The 20,458-nt window shown below is 34.5% G+C and overlaps 1 protein-coding gene across 1 annotated transcript; it reads left to right on the top strand.

The window, feature by feature from the left end:
• The first annotated feature begins 561 nt into the window (after positions 1-561).
• Positions 562-5,299, top strand: LOC110645092 (glucose-1-phosphate adenylyltransferase small subunit 2, chloroplastic). Its single transcript, XM_021798123.2, has 9 exons — positions 562-1,090; positions 2,041-2,337; positions 2,680-2,949; positions 3,088-3,267; positions 3,722-3,825; positions 3,936-4,047; positions 4,240-4,338; positions 4,476-4,595; positions 4,952-5,299. The coding sequence occupies exons 1-9, from the start codon at positions 827-829 to the stop codon at positions 5,066-5,068; spliced, it is 1,563 nt and encodes a 520-aa protein (XP_021653815.2). The 5' UTR covers positions 562-826; the 3' UTR covers positions 5,069-5,299.
• The last annotated feature ends 15,159 nt before the right edge of the window (positions 5,300-20,458 follow it).

The following is a 20,458-nucleotide window of genomic DNA, read 5'->3' as shown; positions in this document are numbered from 1 at the left end:
AAATATAACTATTTATTTATAATATTTTTTAACTTATAAATTAAATTTATAAATTAAAAAAATAAATTTAATGAATTAATTTTTTATTTTAATATTTATTAGTTATGTGATTATAAATTAATTTGATCAAATATTTAATTATATTATTTTTATTTAATTTTCTAAATTTTATATATATTTCATTTATATCTTTTTTAATCACATTAATAATAAATATGTTTATAAATTATTTTTTATTAAATATATAATTGATTAAAAATTTAAATATTTATAAATTTAAATTAATTTACTAATTTTTATTAATTAAGTTAAACTTTAATATAAATCAATTTCCATTGAAGTCAAGAGATATATTTAATACAAATTCGATTTATATTAAGATAAATTTAATAATTATTAAATTAAACAATTATTAAACTCATCCTATAATATAATTTACAAAAACGGCAGCCTTTTTCCTGTGAAGATACGTATCACGGGGAAGGCCATGTGACCGTTGTTTCTTTATCCAATCGTTAAATGACAGCAGCCCGAATGATTGTTTTCAAAAGCGCAGATTTTTTCTCCCATAACCAATTTCTTTTCCCAAAATGCCCCTGTCTGCTTCGCTCACTGCCCCGCCACAGCGCGCTAACTAACCCGTAAATTCATGCAAAACGATTGGACAAAACGGTTCCCAAAATCAGATCGTCCACATGAATCAAGCACATGACGCCACATTCTCCTGCTCTTCTTCAGTGAAGGGAGTGTGTGCCTGTGAGAGCAATAGATAGAAGATTCACATTTTATTTTGTTTTGTGAAAATCTGAATTTACATTTGGCCAGTATGGCGGCGATCGGAGTTCTGAGACTTCCGACGTCTTCGACTTCCTCTTCTTCATCGTCCAATTCGTCGAATCTCAACCGGAGAACGCCTCTCCGAAGCCTCTCCTTCTCCTCGTCTAGTCTATCAGGTGATAAGATTTATTCCAAGGTTTTTTCTGCTTGCCGTGGAATTGCTTATAATGAGAGGACTCCGATGGTCGTTTCTCCTAAGGCAGTTTCTGATTCCAGGAATTCGCAAACTTGTCTTGACCCTGACGCTAGCAGAGTGAGTTTTCTTCCTTCGTTTCTTTTTTTTTTCTTTTTTTTTTTATTATCAAAGTTTTAATCATTTTATTCCGATTTGAGCTCAAACCAATGCTTGGCTCCCAGTTTTCATGCTGTAATTAAGCTATAATTTGATGCCTTTACTCTGTTTGTATTGGATTCGTTGTGAAGGTGACATTGCTTTCTTCAAGATTTGATTGTATTATATAAGGATCAACTAGTTGTTTTAATAAGTCCAGACCGTGAACCCTTGGATTCAATTTCAGTAATTCTTTCAGCATACATATTGTCAGTTTTTGTTTTTCTTTTCCACGAACTTAAATTTCACTGTTATATCATGTAAAATACCGCTTTCATTTTTGTACATTTGAATGATATTGATGTAAGTTGCATTATGGTATATGTAATAGTGCATTGATTTGTATTTCATTGTGCTTGTTAACAATATCAAGTCAACTGCGCTGGCTCCATTAGTAATTAGTTGGCCTGAGGCTGATATTAATCTGACTTTTCTTGTATATCTTGATTTCCTTTATGCACCTACGCTTGATTGTGAGGAGATGAAGGACAGAGAGACAAAAGGATTGAAATTAAAAAGAAAATAATGGTCTGCATAATTAGAATTGACCTGATTGTTTGAATTTTCCAGGTGTCTTTCTTCCTTTCCTAATGACTTGTTGAATTTTGATTTTGTTAATTGTTGTAATCATTGCATTTATTTTCTGCAATTTCTTGACTAGAATTGTGTATCCTATAGATTGATTTGTAGAATGAAATCCGGAAGCCCTCAACTCTAATCATCTTAATTACCGGAAAGGAAAAAGCCTTAGAAACTAGAAAATATTTCATCAGTAATTATGCCTTCAATCTAGCTCTTAATATTGGGCTTTTCGGCTCCATTCATAAACTGAAGGGTTATGCTAACATTTTGCTATCTATGATTCCTAACAGAGTGTCTTGGGAATTATTCTTGGAGGTGGTGCTGGGACCCGCCTTTATCCACTTACCAAGAAGAGGGCAAAACCTGCTGTTCCTTTGGGAGCAAATTACAGGCTGATTGATATTCCTGTGAGCAACTGCTTGAACAGTAATATATCAAAGATTTATGTTCTTACGCAATTCAACTCTGCATCTCTCAATCGCCACCTTTCGCGGGCTTATGCAAGCAACATGGGTGGCTACAAGAATGAAGGTTTTGTTGAAGTTCTTGCAGCTCAGCAGAGCCCAGAGAACCCAAATTGGTTCCAGGTACTGTTTGGTTTGAGAAATTCTTTTAAGCTGCATTTAGATAAGGGGACTTGAATATACATGGATATATTTATTTGTTCAAGTTTTACTTCAAACTGTGCAGTTTAAATTTTGGCTTGTGAAGGAGAATGAGAAAAACATGTTCAAATCAAATACGAAACAGTGCAGTTGCAATAATTTTGCTCAGGATGATAATATGTAAACAATACAAATGCATACACCTAAACAAATGCAACCTTTGTCTTTTATACGAATAATTTTATTATTGATGTCTCTTTTCTTCTTTTTTTTTTTCATTTGTTATTTTCTCTCATGAAAAAAATTTAATTTAATGATTCACAGGGCACAGCTGATGCTGTCAGACAGTACTTGTGGTTATTTGAGGAGCACAATGTTTTGGAGTTCTTGATACTTGCTGGGGATCATTTATACCGGATGGATTATGAAAGGTTCATCCAAGCACACAGAGAAACTGATGCAGATATCACTGTAGCTGCTCTACCAATGGATGAAAAACGTGCAACTGCCTTTGGTCTGATGAAAATTGATGAAGAAGGACGCATAATTGAATTTGCTGAGAAGCCAAAAGGGGAGCAATTGAAAGCAATGAAGGTAGGTCTTCTTACAGAAATAATTCATTAACTCATTGCAAATATATGCTTTTGTGCTCAATTATATGACAAAGGTTACAGGGAGATGATTTTATTTATTTAGTTATTTTTAATTTTGTTGCTTATTATTTTCTTCTAGATTGATACTACAATTTTAGGTCTTGATGATGAGAGAGCAAAAGAGATGCCTTACATTGCTAGTATGGGGATATATGTCGTCAGCAAAAATGCAATGTTAGATCTTCTGAGAGAGAAATTTCCTGGAGCCAATGATTTTGGAAGTGAAGTTATTCCTGGTGCTACTTCCATTGGGATGAGAGTAAGCATTCTTCATTCAATATCTCCATTTATGCTTCTCATAGGTTTGTGTAAAGAATAGCCAGTTATTCTTGTGGCCTATAGGCATACATGTAAACATAGTCTGAATAAGGAAATCGTAATACAAAAAATTGCCATTTATATATGTTGAATCTATATTGCCTAACTCTAGCAGTTGCATATATGGGCTTTATAGCACACCTTCAGTTGTATTAACTTGCAAATGGATGCCTGAGGTTGACTTGTGTGATGAGTGTGTAGAAGTCCAAATTCATATTCATTTGTGAAGCTGTAATGTTATTTCCTTATATATTTGCATCTTGAACAAACTTTTTGTTTTAGGAAGGACTGAAAAGTCCCTTTTGGTACATCACATAGATCCATTGGGCTGAAAGTTTGCCTTACAAACTTGTGAATCAATCTCTTGAATTCTAATTGCTCAATAACCTTTATAGGTGCAAGCTTACTTATATGATGGCTACTGGGAAGATATTGGTACAATTGAGGCATTTTATAATGCCAATCTTGGGATAACTAAAAAGCCAGTGCCAGATTTCAGGTAGTTTGGTTCTAGTTTCAGTTCTGCTCTGTGTGCCATGTTTCCAGCTTGATTATTAATTTGATATGTTTCTATATATATATATATATATTTTTTTTTTTTTTTGGCAGCTTCTATGATCGTTCATCTCCAATTTATACTCAACCTCGCTATTTGCCTCCATCCAAAATGCTTGATGCTGATGTTACAGATAGCGTTATTGGTGAAGGTTGTGTTATTAAGGTAAGTTCTTGGTAGGAAAGGTTGGTATAAGCAATGATGGTTCTCTGTATTATATCTTAGCCCCTTATCTCTTCCATTTGATGTTGAATTGTGTATATAATTATATCCTGTAATAAGATTGTTGTGATTTGTGAATGCGCATAAAAGTTCATCCCTAGACATTAATCTCTCTTTCGTGTTTGCCTTTCTCAGAACTGTAAAATTCACCACTCTGTGGTTGGGCTTCGATCTTGCATATCAGAAGGTGCAATCATAGAGGACACATTATTAATGGGAGCAGATTATTATGAGGTGCTGTGCCTGAATTAGCATAGTGTTATATATTATCTTTTAATTCTATGTGAATTGAATTGGCAGAAATGATGATTTTACTTTTGTTCCATATTCAATTTGTATGGATTGTCCTTTTCTGAAACATCTTGTACCAGACTGATGCTGACAGGAGGTTTCTAGCGGCAAAGGGTAGTGTTCCAATTGGTATTGGCAAGAATTCTCACATTAAGAGAGCCATTATTGACAAAAATGCTAGAATTGGACACAACGTGAAGGTAATAAATAGATTGCAACTTTGATTGAAGAATTCTCTCTTTATTTTTTAGTGTTCTTTTTTGTGATATCATCCCCACAATCCATTTCTTCCATGAAAGTTAAACAAAGATGGATGATTTTTCTTTTTAATTTTTTATTCCATTATAGTTTCCATATGTTTGGTAATTTGGAGACGGCTTGATTGTCATTTCAAGTGCTGTGAAACTATTCTTGTACGTAGTTGCCAGTTGCTATGAACAGCATCCATCCTTGTTACAGTAGGATTGTTCATTACTGCCTTCATATGTAGCATACATGTTTGCATATACTTCTGAGGTGGATGAATAAATAAGCTATATTTTGGTTTCTGCTTCAGATCATTAATGGTGACAATGTGCAAGAAGCAGCTAGGGAAACTGATGGATATTTCATAAAGAGTGGAATTGTCACAGTAATCAAGGATGCCTTGATTCCAACCGGAACTGTAATCTAGACTTTATTTATTGATCCGCAGCTCTTGCATTTTGGGATGTAATAGCAAAGACTACTTTCATTTTCAAGCCCCTTTCTTCTTCTCTTAATGCATGATGTATATGCCCTGGTTGTATAATGTTTAATCGGTAGAGGAAGAGAGAACCCGGGAAATTAATCTGTAAAGGTTTTCCTGCATGGTCTTGTTTTCATTAACAGTATGATAATAAAATTTTGATTTCTATGAACAAAATCATTTATATAGACTTTGAAGGTATCACTGAAAGACTTGTCAATGACAATATATGTAAACCAGTTGTTTCAGGCTAATTGGAATCTAACAAGTGATTTAAGTAGGCCCGATCACGGGCCCTGTTGGAATTGTAAATTGCACAGAGATTGGCTCAGGTTGGATTCAGGATCGGACTGAGTCATCAGTTTATGAACTAGCTCGGAACTGGCGTATGAGAGGGTTGGTTTTGTTCCCTACCTTTTTGAACCTGAATCAAAGCTGGCTTGAAATTGCCAATTTGAACCGGCGGTTTTGAATTAGAATCTCTCCGCGTGTCTTTCTATCTCCTTTCCTTCCATTCATCAGATTGTTGGCTTTGGCCCATTCAAAGTGAAAAATGTGGATGATGATGTTGGCTAAAAAGTGGGTTGAGAATTGATGTCAACCCTTAGATGGAGATCAAGTCAACAAGTACCCGATAAATTTTGAGTTGGGTAGAAAGAGAGATCAGAAAGGACAAGAAAAGAGTGAGTCAAGGCAAAGAGGCTTCTCACTAGAGGTTTGTACACAACTAATTTTATTCAATTAATTTTTATATTGTAAATTGTTTTGAATGAATTGTGAGTTTGAATGTTTTGGTGGCAATTGTGATTTTCTCTTTGAACTTTATGAATGTTATGCTACCAACCCTTTAAGGGTAAATTCTTGAATGATTCATGTTAAGTGAATTGAAATGCAATTATTTGAATGGAAATTTTATGAATTAGTTTTTAAACCACAATTAGCATAACAGTCCCGTTCGGAAATCCCCGGTAGTAACGGCTATTTGGGGTTTAACAATTAAAAATTGCTTATGTCTCCCATTAATAACGGTTAGTGGGTAAGACTATACGAGTACTCATTAGCTAGCTAGCCCTTCCTTTATTAATTGTGACATCCTCACTCTAGATAGTCTATTCATTTTGCTGTTCCGGCAACCAATATTTGTCCGGATAACCAGAATGTCTGGAATTATATTTGAACTAGAGTGAGGAGTCATAAATAGTTTAAATAATGATAAGAAAAATTAAGGAAAAATTTAAGCAATGAAGTGCACTAAGGTTAAATGAGCCATAGCTCCAACAATAGATGACCTAACGAAAAGCGACTATGAAGACAGTTAGCAACTCTAGACCCATAGGAAACACTGTGAAATAATTTTTGAGACTCCAATGGAGAGTTATTGAGCTATAGATAGCAATAGAATGCTAAGAAATTGCCCAGAGAATTTTCCAAATTGGTAAGACAATTTTAGCTCATTAAGCAAAACAAAGGGCATTTTGGTCATTTCACCTCCAGAGATGATTTTTGACCAACTTGTCCATTCAAGTAAGTGAGACTTATGAAATAAAATGTGAATAAATATTGATGAAAATTTAATTAAAAATGAGTAAAAGAAAGAAGAAAGAGAGATAAACCGAAAACCCGGTAAGAGTAAAATTTAGTCAATAAAATTTAAAGGTTCCACATTGACCAAAAATTAGATTTATTAAATTAATAGAGCAAGATTAGTTTAATTAGTTGAGATTATAAAAATTAAATATAATTATATAAATAGTCAAACCAAAATGATTAGGAAATTCAAAGTAATTACAAAAATGCCATCTACCCATATTTACAACTTTGCCATTAGTTAATTAAATAATATAAATATCATAAAAAGATTTAAAAATCAGAAAAGTCATTTTGTTTCTAGCAGCTAGCCGTCCCACAATTCTCTCTCTCCCTCACCCATTTTCTTTCCTCCATTGTTACACAATTCAAGCTCTAAAACCCTAGTCTCCCACCACCAAGCTTGTAGCAAATTGAGAGAAAAACTGACCTTAAGCATTAATTTGAAGAATCCAGCCAAGAAAAGAAGGAAATTTGAAGGATTTGGGAAGCAAGAATTTTAGCCAAGGTGGATCAAGAAGGAGCTTCAAGTTTTTTATTGATTAGAAGGTTGATTTGAGTTGATTGAAACTAGGAAATCAAGATTAGTGCTATTAAATCCATTGGATTTTAAAGTTTTAGCAAATTGAGTTAGGGTTTTCTGAATTTGGGGATTTGTTAAATTGTTGCTGAATTAATGTTGTGAGATCAATTATGGATTATTTGAAGTGCCATGAATATGAACTGAAGTTTGGAAGTTGGGTGGAATGAAAAATTGGGAGTGTTGTTTCATTGCAGGAATTCTGGACCTATGAGTCCAATATGTTTAAATGACCATAAGTAGAGCTATGTTGCCCCAATTGGTGTGAGGCCAATTGGAGATGAAACTTAGGACATAATGCAATATTTTTCATGAAGAAACCATGTCCAGAAACTAAACCCAAAATGACCAAAAATTGGATTGAATCCGGGTAACCATATGTTGGACCTGGAAAAATGACCATATTAACAATAAATGTTCAAATGGCCATAATTCACTCTAGGAAGGTCATAATGACCTAATTTTTGAACCATTGGAAAGCTTAGACATAGGAGAACATTTTTTATGAAGAATTTAGAACCCATTTCTGACCATAACCTAATCAAATTGCTAACCAAATTTAGCCCAACAAAACTGTCAGAACCAAAACTGCCCAGAAAATCCTAGATATTGACCATCCGACCAGTTGTGGCAAAAATGCCATAACTTACTCTACAAAACTGAAAATGCAATGAAACCAAAGCCAAAATCTTTATAAGACCTAGTACTATAATTTTGATGTTTTGACCAAAACCCAGAAATGAATGCAACTTAGGGAAATTGCTAGGAGAAGTCAGGACTTCCTAATCTAGAAATTTCTGCACTTAGACAAATTGACTATTTAACACCCGAATAGTGATTAAGCCATAACATTTAGTAGAAAAGTCCAATTGAGATGAGCCAAATTGATATGGAAACTTAAGAAATATAACTACAATTTTGGTTTAGAAATCTCACTCAAATTTTGAGTGTAAGAACCCCAAATGATTTGCAAAGACTAACTTGAACCTGAAATTCTGGATGTACAGGGTTTAGGGGTCTAGGTTAGTTAAATTGTCATAACTCCTCCTATATAGCTTAAAAATTAGTAATTTTGAACCAGTATGACCAGAACACATAGGGGAACAAATCATATGAAGGACATTAGGCCTAAATATGACTGTAACATGTCTAGCCATTTGGACAAAGTGAGATTTCAGAATCTGCATGGTTCACTGACTAAGAACCAGTCTTACTAAATTGACCATAACTAGAGCTATAGAACCCCAAATGAAATGATTCAAAATGATATGAAAAAAGCTAAGACAGAGACCTAAAACTTTGTTTTAGAGACCTAGACCCAATTTTAAGCCTAAGTGCTTGCAAATGTATGACAAAGGTGATAGAAAATTTTGAAACCAGAAACTTACAGGGTTTAGCACCCTGGACAACTATTAATCAATTGATTATAACTAGAGTTATATAACTTCAAATTGAATGATACAAAAGGGAAATTAAAGTTAACACATAAAGAAACAATTTCTATGAAGGAAGCATGGCCAAATGGATTATGCATCTTGGCCAAATAGTTAGAGGAAAAATTAAGGCATAAATCTGAAATTTATGAAAATGGTTAGGAATAACTTAGAATATGAATGGTACCCACTTTAATGACTTAATGAATACCTAAATCATTTGAATTGGTAGTTGGGACTTGTATTCCCATCACAAATGGAACTCATAATATATTAGCAATACAACTTAAAATATGAAAATTTCTTAACATAAAAGAAACGTTAAATGTGTAAATGAAGTGAAGTCATATTTAGGACTTATGTTCCCGTTGTAAATAGAATAATGAGGATACCTTGTACAATAAATAGTACAAGAGTGGAAATAATGTAAATTTTAAATACTTAGTATGTAAAACATTTTTTGCATTATGAATAATAATTCATATAAGTATTGTAATGAATGAATACATCATATAAATGTGTGAATGGGACATTTGTTCCCATCATAAGAGAAAGGAAAATAATTCGATATACAAATGGTACGCGAAAATCGATAGATGTGAATTGCAATTAACGTGAATGGTCTGATGAATGCATAAGTTGTGTAAAAAAAATGAGATTTAGAGAATTATGCTTTTACTATGAATAAAGCTAAAATACTATGAACTATAGTTGGAATATATAGAATAAAATAATAAAACTTATGAACATTTAATAGTACTAATATGCCCATGTATTGCCTAGACACGTGTGTCAGATTAAATAGATTGGCATGCCAATAAGGTATTGTTTGAGCAGTACTGCGTAAGGCTTTATGTCTGTATTTATGGCTTTATGCTAGTACTCATGGCTTTTATGCCCGATTACTTGTTATCATGGCTTTTAGCCATACTGATATGTTATCATGGCTTTTAGCCATACTGATTGCATACGTGGTTGACGTTCCGTATTTCACGTCCCATGGTATGATGGCCCGAGACACCACAGTATCCAGTGCCCACGACCCGTTATCCAATTTAGTCAGCCTGTCATAGGTTACTTAGGCAGTAAAATTTATTAAAACAAGTTAAGAATATTAGTAATTAAAAATATTAGAAATTAAATAAATGAGTAAGAAGACTTAAAATAAATTAGATTAGTTATTTAGTAGAAAGAATTGAAATGAACTGGATTGATTTTAAAAATTTATCTATTATTAAATGACACTAAGAACTTTAATTATTATGAAATAATCTAAGATAACCTAGAAGGTATTGAATTAAATGATATAAAAAGATTAGTAATAGAAATATAATTTAAATAAATTTTACAAATGTACCTTTTGTAATAATATTAAGTTAAGAATAATGTTATTAGAATATTAGTGTATTGTATATTTTTACTGTAACCTTATGAATTAAGCATCTTCAAAGAGGACTAAATTAGGATAAAAGATATCAAATTTTAGAAACCATATTGAAGCATAATTAGATCTTAATTATCTGAAATATATTTTATTTCAATCTGTATTTTGTATATTATTTTCTTTATTATATTATTGCATCACTAAGCAGCAATACTTAGCGCGATGGATTGTTTCCTTTACGCAGGTACTGAAGCTATAACCCAGTGGACATTTGACTAGGATTTTTGGAGTCCAGATCTGCAGAAGTGTCAGAAGTGTTTAAGGGTGTCACTTCCTCAACAATGCATGTAGATAGGGCTCACATTAGTCATATTATGTATTTTGTGTATTATAATTATTTCATATGTTGTAATGCAATCGAGGAAATTGTATTTAATATATATGGGATGTAAATTAATAGATTAGCTCTTTCATCTGAAATTGATTTGTATATTATGTAATTTATGAACTTGTATAATTAGTTCGTATGTTATGTAAATTAATGAAAATATGAGAATTTCTATATATAAATCGTGCATTAATGAATATGTATGGAAATGAATAGATTTGTACAAATGAGTATGTGAATTGCAAGAATTGATTGTGAGATGATTATGATGAGTATGAATGATATTTTCATTGTAAAATATTTTTGAAATTTTCAAGAAGGTGAATAGTGAAATGCGCCAAACGGTATTAGAATAGGGGAAACTCCGTCAATTTCTCCTTAAAACAAAAAAAAATAATTGATATTAAAAGATAATGAGTTTAAAATTATTTAAGAGTAAGTAAGATAAGATAGGGTGCTTCGGCACCGAGTGTGACATGTCTTGCTCAGCTACACTGTAGACGGGTAAGGGGTGTCACATTAATAGCGGTTAGTGAGGTGATTTTCTTTGTCGTGGTGTACAACACGGCATTGATCGTGAAATTTTGTGTTATGGTCTAGACTGTGTGTTCTTGGCAACACCTTTATTTTGTAATTTGTGAAAAATGGTTTGAAATAAATAGTTCATATTAACTTGAGATTTTGGAAAACACCTCATTTGATTATGAAAATTTTAATTTGTCATATTTTGGTTTATTATGCGATGTAATGAGTTGAATTTACTTTGTTATGTACCATTGAGTATCAATACTCAGCGATAACTTGTTATGCTGTCGCAGATAAGGAAAAGGACAAGGCTCGGAGTAAGCTGTTTGGAGCTGAACTTGAAGCTATTTTGGACTTTCTCCGGGTATATTAATTATACCCTTTGTAAATTTTTCTTTTGATGTAAATTAATAATATGTATCCATATGTACACATTAAGCAGTTGTATAGTAAAGCTTGTAATAATGTTATTTCTGATTTTCTTTTTGAAATTTGTGACTATGGTATGTAAATTGAATTAAATGCAATGATGATAAGGTTTATTGAAATGTGTTGACTTGTGTTGAATTAAGTATTATTTGGAGTTGGGTTGGTGAAAAATCTATTGGAAGTGCTTTGTTTTCTGGTTTTGAAAAACTGTTTTATCAAAATACAGCCGGCACTCTACCAAAAGTTTTACAAAAATTGTGAAGATTTTATATAAATCAACAATTTAATTTTTGATATAAATTCCAATTAAAGGATTTTTAATAATTAAGAAATATGACCCACCATTTTAAATTGAAAGGAAAAGGGTTTAAAATCCCTTATAGTATGTTTAATGAGTTATCGGTAGGCGAAGTATTGTAATTCATTAGATATACTACGGGATCATGTTATGCCTTATGGACGGATAAGATATGACATGTTTTAGTGGTATCAGAGCAACATTTTGAATGAGTTTTGAACTATGTATTTGATTTATTTTCTTGATTAGTACAACTGCTCAATGTCATTTATTGATACATATGATGAATTTACATCATGAATATGAATTAATGGAGATAATCCTCCTCGTGTTTGTTGTCAGGGAGTAGATAATTTCTTTGAATCGAAATGAAAGAAGGAGATCATTCCATCGAGCAATATATTGAGGCTGAGGCACTGGGGGAAGCCCCAGCTCTCCAGAATGTGAGTGGGTCAACCACTCCAGCTCCTCCAATGCCGCAGTTTCCTGCTCAGTTTGCTCAACAGATGGCTGCACTGTTTCAACAAATGGCTGGAAAACTGCCAACACAAGCCCAAACCGAAGCACTAGTAGTGCAACCACAGCCTCCAGCCAGACAATATGATAAATTGATGAAATTTGAGGCTACTGAATTCAAGGGAACAGTGGATCCACTAGAAGCTGAACAGTAGATTGAAAGAATGGAGAGAGTATTTAAGAAGCTGCATTGTACAGAAAAGCTTAAGTTTGAATACTCTGTTTCCTTACTGCAAGGGGATGCATATGAATGGTGGAAGACCATCCCCCACAGTCTAGTGGAGCCCCCAGTTCTCACCTGGTCAAATTTTCTGAGGAAATTTAAACAGAAATGGGTCCCTGATGCCTATGTTGACATGAAATTGCAAGAGTTTTTCAGCTTAAAGCAAGGGAATAAATTCGTGGCCAAGTATGAGAGAGACTTCTCTAGATTAAGTTACTAGGAACTTGCTTACTACGAACAGAGATCGATGTAAGCGATTTGAGGCCGGTCTGAAACCCAGTTTGAGGATGCAAGTAGTAGGATTCAGACATGAAAACTTCTCTGAGCTGATATCTCAAGCATTGGAACTAGAAAGAATTGAAATGGAAGGGGCACCTAAAAAGGGTTCGGAAGAGAAAGAGAAAACTGGAAAGAGTATTAATCAAGCTCCTGATAGTGGGTTAGGAAAGAGAAAGCACTTTGGAGGATCTAGCTCACGCAAGTCTAGTAGAGGTAGATATTCAGGACAGAGGCCACCCCAACCTAGCCAGTAGACATCCAGAGAAATAGCTCTGGTCCGTACTTGTGAAACCTGTGGAAGAATACACGGAGGGGTTTGTTATAAAGCCATCGGAGCCTATTATAACTGTGGTGGGACTGGACATTTTGCCAGGGACTGCACTAGTGCTCGCAGATCTGGGCCACCTACTACAGCTAAAGGTTCAGTTCAGAGTTCTACCTCCAGAAGTTCACAGATAGTTAGCAGAGGCTGAGGTAGAGGCTGAGGTAGTACTTCTGATAGTTAGGCCACAGTCAATCAGCCTAAGCAAATAGTGCACCGGCGAGGGTATACACCATGAGGCAGCGAGAAGAGGCTGAAACTTCTGATATAGTTGCTGGTACTTTTTTATTCTTGATCAAGATGTGTTTGTGTTGTTTGATCCGAGTTTCACCCATTATTATGTTAGTGCTAGCATCATTGGTTATCTTGCTGTCCCTTATGTGAAAATGGATTTTAAGGTGTTAGTAACTAGTCCGCTAGGACAAGAGGTTAGGGTAAACAGAATGTATAAGGATTGTCCTTTGGTGATCCAAGGACACACATTCCTATCCGACTTGATTGAAATGCCCTTTAGAGATTATGATATCATCTTAGGCATGGATTGGTTAGCCAGGCATCATGCCATGATTGACTGTAGATTGTAGACAGTCACTTTTGGTCTCCCTCAGTATAGTGATGTGGTTATACATGGGGAGAGGCAGTTATTGCCATCAAATCTCATTTCAGCTGCACTAGCTAGAAAAATGATCAGAAAGGGATGTGAAGCATATTTGGCTCATGTGATAAACACCCATGTAGAGAGTCCCACAGTGAGGGATATTTCTACAGTTTGCGACTTTCCAGATGTGTTTCCTGAAGAATTGCCAGGGTAACCTCTAGAAAGAGAAGTGCAGTTTGAAATAGAGGTTATGCCTGGTGTGGACCCAATCTCTACTACACCTTATAGAATGGCACCTGCCAAGTTGAAGGAGTTGAAGGTGCAGTTGCAATAATTGCTTGATAAAGGCTTCATCCGCCCTAGTGTGTCACCTTGGGGAGCACCAGTGTTGTTTGTTAAGAAGAAAGATGGTACTCTCCGTCTGTGTATCGACTACAGGCAGTTGAAAAATGTGACAATAAAGAACAAATATCCATTGCTCCGTATAGATGGGGTGCAACTGTGTTCTCCAAAATTAACTTGAGATCAGGATATTATCAGTTGAGGGTGCAAGAGCAGAGCATTTCAAAAACTGCTTTTAGAACTCGATATGGCCATTATGAATTTCTGGTTATGCCATTCGGGTTAACCAATGCTCTGACTGCATTTATGGACCTAATGAACACTATCTTTAGGCCCTACCTTAATCAATTTGTGGTTGTGTTTATTGATGACATCTTGGTGTATTCAAAGGATGCAGAGGAACATGATAGGCACCTGAGAATTGTGCTACAGACTTTAAGGGAGAAACAACTATATGCTAAATTATCAAAATGAGAATTTTGGCTAAAGGAAATTTCTTTCTTGGGGCATATTGTGTCAGCTCAAGGCATTAAGGTGGATACCAGTAAGATTAAAGCTATCCTTAATTGGAAGCCACCCAGGAATGTTACAGAAGTTCGCAATTTTATGGGTTTAGCAAGTTACTACCGCCATTTTGTGAAGGAATTTTCTATGTTGGCATCTCCACTGACCAAATTGCTTCGGAAAGATGTGAAATTTCAGTGGACTGATAAATATCAGTAGAGTTTTGATAAATTAAAAAGATATTTGACTGAAGCGCTAGTCCTTACTTTACCTACACCGGGTAAAGAATATACAGTTTATAGCGATGCTTCTCACAATGGTTAGGCTGTGTATTGATGAAAGATCGAAATGTCATTGCTTATGCATCATGCAAGCTTAAACCACATAAGAGAAACTATCCTACACATGGCTTGGAGCTTGCAGCTATTGTATTTGCTCTGAAGATTTGGAGACATTACCTGTATGGGGAGAAGTGTTATATTTATACAGATCACAAGAGCTTAAAGTATTTGAGCACCCAGAAAGAATTGAATATGAGACAGAGGAGGTGGTTAGAGCTGATAAAATATTATGATTGCCTAATGGACTATCAGCCAAGGAAAACTAATGTAGTGGCTGATGCCTTAAGTCGTAAAATTATGACGAGTCTGAGAGTTTCTCCCTTATCCATGGTGCATTAATTAAGGACTTTACATGCTAGTTTGGAGATAGATGAGGAGGGACAGATGAGAGTTGCATGGCAAGTGAAATCGTTGCTAATTAATCAGATAAAACTGGCTGCATAGAATGATGAGAAGTATCAAAAATTGATGAAGGAAGCTCGGGACGACAAGAAACCTGAATTTTCTGTGCATAATGATGGCTTACTGCTACACCGAGGTAGAATGTGTGACTAATGATGATGAATTGAGACAAATAATTATGAAGGAAGCACACAAGTCTTCTTTTGCTATGCACCCTGGTGGCACTAAGATGTATAGAGGGGGTAAAAGAATATTATTGGTGGAATGGGATAAAGAAGGACATAGCTGAGTAAATATCTAAATGCCTAACTTATTAGCAAGTGAAGGCAGAGCATCAAGTGCCAGCTGGTTTTGCTACATCCATTGCCAGTACCTGAGTGAAAATAGGAAAGAATAACTATGGATTTTGTAATGGGACTTCTGAGAACACAGAAGAGCCATGATGCAGTATGGGTTATTGTGGATAGATTGACCAAGTCTACTCACTTTCTGCCAGTAAGGATGGACTATAGTCTAGAAAAATTGGCTAAGCTGTACATTGATGAGATTGTGAGACTGCATGGAGTGCCAGTGTCGATTGTGTCAGATAGAGATCCAAGATTCACTTTTAGATTCTGGGGTAGTCTTTAGAGAGCTCTAGGAACTAGATTGAACTTCATTATGACATTCCACCCACAAATAAATGGCCAATCTGAGAGGGTAATGCAGATACTGGAGGATATGCTACAGGCCTGTGTGATTGAATTTGAAGTTAGTTAGGACACGCACCTGCTTTTGATTGAGTTTGCTTATAACAACAGCTATCAATAAAGCATCGAGATGCCTCCATATGAAGCTTTTTATGGCAGGAAGTGCAGAACTCCTCTGTGTTGGGATGAAGTAGGTGAAAGGAAGCTGATAGGCCTAGAGATTGTTCAGTAGACAGAGGAGAAGATTAAGCTTATCAAAGATCGACTCAAGGTTGCGTCAGACCAGCAGAAGTCCTATGTTGATCTAAAGAGGAGAGATATTGAGTATACAGTGGGTGATAAGGTATTCCTCAAGGTTTCTCCTTAGAAGAGGATTATGAGATTTGACAAAAAGAGGAAACTGAGTCCTCGCTTTGTTGGACCTTATGAGGTTCTGGAGAGAGTGGGTCATTTGGCATATCGATTAGCACTACCTCCAGAGTTGGAAAAGATCCATAACGTCTTCCATGTATCTATGTTGAGGAGGTATAGATCAGACCCATCTAATATTCTACCTGTTGAGGAGATTGAGGTGAATCCAGACCTCACATATAAGGAAAAACCTATAGAGATTTTGGCACATGAGGTAAAGCAGATGAGAAACAAGCAGATACCATTAGTGAAAGTGTTGTGGAACCATCATTCAGGCCAGGAAGCTACTTGGGAACGAGAAGAGGATATGAGGAGGCAACACCCACAACTATTCAGAGACTAAGACCAAGTAAAATTTCGAGACGAAATTTATTTTAAGGGGGAGAGAATTGTAATACCCCTACATGCATAGTTCAGTATATTTCACTATTCTTGTGATCGGTGTCGGTCTGGACAGTTAAGAGGATTAGGACCATATTTAAGTCATCTAGAAAAGCCATGAATGAAAATAAATAGCCATTCCATGATGATGAAATGAAAACTTAGAAAACAAAGCATAAAAGGTTAAATGAGCCAGGGTCACAGTGATGGGTGACCGTACCGGGAAATGACTGCGAGGTCAGTTGTAACCCTAATTTTGTACGGGAAATTGTGACACCGCAGTCCTAGGAATTATTGCGAAGCTAGTGGGAATGAGAAAACCACAGAAAATAGTTGAGAATTAGGTCAAACAATTAGATCAGGGTTCATGAAGCAATGCAGAGTTATTAGAAAATCGGATCAGACCGGCAAGGGGCAAATTGGTCAATTTACCCTTAGAGGTTACTTATGGCCTAAATGTCCACTAAAATGTAGGAAATTAAATCTATGAAAATTTGATTTAAAGTGAAGAAGTCATGGAAAGAAAAGAAAAAGAAAATGAAAAAAATTCAAAAAGAAAAAGTATTATGACATAATAGGTGACATAAGCATGACACAATGATTATAATTATTAATTATTGAAATTGTGGATAAATACACACAAATTAAAACAAATTAAAAAGAAAAAATTTTATTTCTTCTTCTCTTCTTCCTTTTGTTGTGGCTTCCCTCTCTCTCCTCTCTCATTTAGTTCCTCCATTAAAGCTTAGTTTAAGCTTTTCAAAACCCTAAAATTAGCCATAATTGCCCTAACTCTCTTAAGTAAACCTTGTTTTTGAACCTTGGTAAAACTATTGACAACAAAAAGAAGAGGAAAGAAAGGAGATTGGAGAAGGAGGAAATTCAACAAAAAAGGTTAGTGATAAATCTTTCAATTTTTTATATATATTCATGTTTAGGTAATTGAATTAAGTTAGAAATTGTTGTAAATGAAACAAAAATGATGTGTTAGGGAATCCTATGAAATTCGGCAGCCATGTGAACATGAAGGTAGTGTTGTGTTTTAATGCAATTAACCTTATACACAAGTTCAATTAAGTAAGTGAAAATGATTAGTATACTTTAATTTCATAAATTGAATCACTTGAGGAATTAGGGTTCTTGACCCTTAGGGAAATTGGGGAAAAATTTGAAAGTTTTTAAAATTGATGCAATTTAACCTAATTGAGACTCAATTTGGTCAATTGGTGGGAATTAGAGTGTTATTGAATGATTGAGTCAAAAATGGAATTGTGAATGATAAAGACCAATTCTTGATAGCCTGACCATGGTCCACTTAAAAGACCAAATTCTATTACTCCAATTGGTGTGAGGCCAATTGGAGATGAAAATTAAGATATAATGCAACAATTTTTATGTAGAAACCTTACCCTGAAAATGACCATAAGCTAGTGTAAAATGAGGTTAAATCCGGATTAGGCACACTGCCACTGTACAAAAATGACTGCATGAACAATACTTGTTCAAATGGTCATAACTTGGTGTAAAAAAGTCCAAAGGACCTGCTTTTTACACCATTTTAAAGATATGACATAGTACTACAACTTTCATGAAGAACACAAACTCAAATTCTGCCCATAACCAAGTCAAATTGTCAACCAAAATTGGTTTCTCTAAACTTCCAGAACCAAAATGGTACCCAGAATTCTGGGTTTGAACCAATCCGGCTAGCCACCTTAGAAATAGCATAACTTGAGCTACAAAACTCCAAATGGAGCGATTCAAAAAGGGAATTAAAGTGAAGATATTAAGGAACAACTTTGATGAAGGAAAGTCACCAAATTTCCACTGTAGAGGGTCCAATGAAACAGTAGAAATAAGTGACCCAAAACTAAAAATTTGCCAATTCTCCTAGGAAAACTTGAATTGAGTTTGCTAATCAATACCAATAAAAATGTGACCCAAAATATGGTATGTGACACCCCTTACCCGACTACAGTGTAGCCGAGCAAGTTATGCCACTCAGTGTGCCGGAGCACTCTATTTTATCTGATTTCATTACAGTCCTTGATTTATTTATTCAAAAACTTTATTGAAGATTTAGGCTATTTTTACTTTTATCAAAATCTAACTAAATTGGAAATTTCAAAAATTTTAACGATAATTCGACAAAGTGCCGGCTGTAATTTGGACTAACAGTTCTTTTGAACCTGCCAAAGACAATTTCAATATATACTCAATTTCTCAAACTTAATAGTCTCAAAAATTTTCAAACATAATGTATCTCAATGCAGTATCCAGATTTCTCAGAAATCTCATTAGATTTTCAATATCTCAATATTCACAAGTATAATATCATTATAACTCAAATTTAATTCACATACTAAAATACTTACTTTGAATAGCTTCCATAATTCATAGGTTAATTACATGAGTTTATTTTGTACAAGATATACAAATAATTTACAATGTGCTAGGAATGAACAATATACATAACATGTATAAAATGAGCCCTATCTACATGCATTCTTTGAGGAGGTGACAATCTTGAACTCTTCGATACTTACAGATCTGGACTCCAAAAATCTCGATCGGCAGTCTCTGGTTTTACCTTGATACTGCGAGGAAGCAATTCCATCGCGCTAAGCATTTCTGCTTAGTGGTGCAATAATATAACCAGAAATAATATATACAAGTAAAGAAAGAAATAAATGATAATTCAGATACTCAAGAATCAATTTAATTTGGTATGGTATTTCTAGTATCAACGATCTTATATACTAGTTTGTTCCTCTTTGGAAGTGCTTAGTTTATAACTTTTCAGTAATACTAGCAGGTATATAATTTATTCTATCTGTATTGTATTTCAAGTCTGTACGGTTCTGCAATTTATATTTTTGTTATGTTTCTTTTGCTAATCTCTTTTGCTTATTCATTCAATACTTAATTTAATTGTACTGGATCTTAACTTAACTTAGCTGCCTGAATTGAATAATACTTTAATTGACTGCCCAAGTAACCTATACTAGACGACTGGACTGGATAACGGGTCGTTGGCACTGGACACCGCGGTGCCTCGGGCCGTCATACCATGGGACGCAGAACGTCAACCACGTATGCAGTCAGTATGGCTAAAAAGCCATGATATCACATAATTGGCATAAAAGCCATGAATACGGGCATAAAAGCCATGAATACGGGTATAAAGCCATGAATACAGGCATAAAGCCTTTCACAATACTGCTAAAACAATACCCTATTGGCATGCCAAACTATCCAAACCAATCTTGTTAGGTATACTAGGGCATTTGATACTTTAAAATATTAATATATTGTGCTTTATGACTTCATTATTTCATGATAAATTTCAATCATAATTCATACATTCATTTGATCATTTATATGATCACAATTCACATCAATTATCCTTTTATACCATTGTACTCAAAATACTTCTCCTCTTTACAATAATGAGAACTAATGTCTCATTCATACATTACTATGGTTTATTTATCCATTCATTATGTTATTCATATTGATCCCAATTCTAAACAATGGTTCACATGTACCATTGTATTCAAAACATTTTTTCCTTTCTCATTTATACATTCAAGAGTCTACTTATGTAATTACAAATTTTATATTTCAAGTTGAGTTACTAATATTTTATGAATTCCATTTGTGATGGGCATATATGCCCTAACTATCTATTCACATCAATTAGG

This window comes from Hevea brasiliensis, chromosome 10 (genome assembly GCF_030052815.1).
Source record: "Hevea brasiliensis isolate MT/VB/25A 57/8 chromosome 10, ASM3005281v1, whole genome shotgun sequence".
NCBI classification, from domain to species: Eukaryota; Viridiplantae; Streptophyta; class Magnoliopsida; order Malpighiales; family Euphorbiaceae; genus Hevea; species Hevea brasiliensis.
The sequence above is the reverse complement of the archived record's forward strand: the minus strand, read 5'-3'. Positions and strand labels throughout refer to the sequence as shown.